Genomic DNA, 2346 nt, shown 5'->3' on the forward strand with positions numbered 1-2346 from the left:
TGTGATTATGATGAGTCAACACAAGTACACATCTTGTTTTATCGCTTATTGACAAGCTTCAAGGCTTGTGGACGATATGCGAGAAAGCACCTTTTAATTTTTAGTGATGTTTGAGTTAGCAATATAATTGTTAGAAGCAACATGGTACATCCCTTGCATATTATAATTGCTACCAAAACCATCTAACTGTTTTAGAAATTTACGTTACTTTTCTTTACAAAGAGCCATAGACTAGAAAACAACCATATGTGAGAATATGTTACATATTTCTCTATTCTGAACAATCATTTTTTAATTTTGAAAAGCATATTATTATTTTTTTAATTTTTAAAAACATTAATTTATGAAAACATATTTTCAAACTTTTGACCACAGTTTTTTTTTGTATTGAATAAATATAGTTTGACAAAGGGAAAATTTGTATTGATTATGGTCCACGGAAACAGAGTCATGCCTGGATGAGCAGAAGCGTGGAAAAAACCTGTACAAGCTAAGTCAGCAACAAACTGTCTGATGTGGCACTTATGACCTCTTCTTTGCTTTTGACTTCCTCAAGACTAGACACATTCAAACCCCTTGTTATTGTTATTTTTCAATTTTCATTAAGTTGAAACAAAAGAAACACACAAGTAATACTAATCAATTTGATATGAAGTAATTTCCTCTATTTACTTATTTTATATTATAAGATATTTTTAAAAACAACAACGTGATCACCACCTAACGGGTGTATATATAAATATATAATATTGATCAAATCAATGTAATTAGCCATAAACGTGTATTAAGAGTATCAACTAGTTCTGGAAGTCATCAAATGAAAAGTTAGTCTTTTCTAACGACTGGAAAACATTTTAACCAAACCTCATCTTGGTAAGAAATAGACATGAACAAACATTAAAAATACAATAATAATAGAAAAGTTTTGTTTTCTTCATTTGACTTTTCTCCTCTCCCTATTTTACACACAAGTGACAAATTATATATATACAGGCATTCATGTACCTTCCCGGTTTCCCCTCAATCATCACGTAATCATTTTTCTTCACAAGAATAATCATCACACTCACATTTATATACATATCTCTCGCTCTATATATTCATAAATTATCTTCTCATAAAGTGGAATCTATGGATAATAGATGGCCAAAATCTAAAGAAATCTTGGGCCCGAGACCACCTCCATTGAAAATTCGTAAAGAGTCTCACAAGATCATCAAGAAACCACCATTGGTGCCACAGCCACGACTAAAACCACCGGAACCCGCACCACCCCAACTACAGCAGCAAGAACCGATGCAATCACAACCGCCACGTGGTCCGGTGATCATATACACCGTATCTCCCAAAATTATCCATACACACCCTAATAATTTCATGGCACTGGTTCAACGTCTCACAGGGAAAACCTCTGCCTCTACAACCTCATCTTCGGCGTCTCAATCCATATTAGCACCAAACAACATGTCAGCAACGGTAGATACATCCTGCAGTTCGCTATCTCCGGCGGCTCGGTATGTTGTGATGGAGAAAGATAATGCCTCAAACGAAGTAGGGTTTGTAGGTGGTGTAGAGACCACTGATCAATCTTATTATTATCATCATCATCAAAACCGAGTTATGGACATCCCAAATTCTTACAATGGTGGGATTTTACCTCCGGACCCCACTTCGCTGCCGTTGACATCGCAGGAGTTCCTTTCTACAGTTGCACCACCGAACGATCCACAAGGTTTGTCGGCGTTGTTCAGTGATTTTAACTCTATCCTACAAACTAGTCCTCCAAAGATTCCATCTCCTTCCATGGACCTTTTCAACAATTTTTTTGATTCTTGACTGGAATCTTATTTGAAGTTGAACTGGTTAACAAGTGTTATAGAGGGTGACACATGATGTGTTTTACGTTTCTTCATCATATTTTTAGGAGACTCTCATAAAAATAGAGGGTTCCTACTTCTGCATGCCGTGATGATGACGTCATTTGTTAGGATCATATTGGCAACTTGATGATGTGTATTCGTGTTTAGTGGGCGTTTCACAAAATTTAAACTCTTATCTTTGATGAATCTTGTCCATTCTTAGCTACTATGTGCTCATCAACTATAATCCAATAGGAGGCATTTATTAATTTACTCTTTGTATAATAAACCTAATGTGTGTTGGTAAAATGGATGTTGTTAGTTTACATAACATATGGTGGGACACTACAAGAAAACACACCGAATTCCGACGGATCTTCCGACGGACACCAAGGTCGTCGGACATTTGCGACGGAATACTGACAAATTTCCGACCAAATCCAAAAAAATGAAGTCGTCGGAATTCCGTCGGCCATTTCCGACGGAA

The 2346-nt window shown here is 36.2% G+C and overlaps 1 protein-coding gene across 1 annotated transcript; it reads left to right on the forward strand.

Annotated features, from left to right (window-relative positions):
* The first annotated feature begins 1034 nt into the window (after positions 1-1034).
* Positions 1035-2113, forward strand: LOC106302164 (protein MKS1-like). Its single transcript, XM_013738691.1, has one exon. The coding sequence runs from the start codon at positions 1132-1134 to the stop codon at positions 1834-1836; it is 705 nt and encodes a 234-aa protein (XP_013594145.1). The 5' UTR covers positions 1035-1131; the 3' UTR covers positions 1837-2113.
* Positions 2114-2346: the final 233 nt, after the last annotated feature.

Source organism: Brassica oleracea, chromosome C7, assembly GCF_000695525.1.
Source record: "Brassica oleracea var. oleracea cultivar TO1000 chromosome C7, BOL, whole genome shotgun sequence".
Taxonomy (NCBI): domain Eukaryota; kingdom Viridiplantae; phylum Streptophyta; class Magnoliopsida; order Brassicales; family Brassicaceae; genus Brassica; species Brassica oleracea.

What these genes read in the sequence shown, in the direction of transcription:
- LOC106302164 (XM_013738691.1), top strand. Translation starts at nt 1,132, where the DNA reads ATGGATAATAGATGGCCAAAATCTAAAGAAATCTTGGGCCCGAGACCA.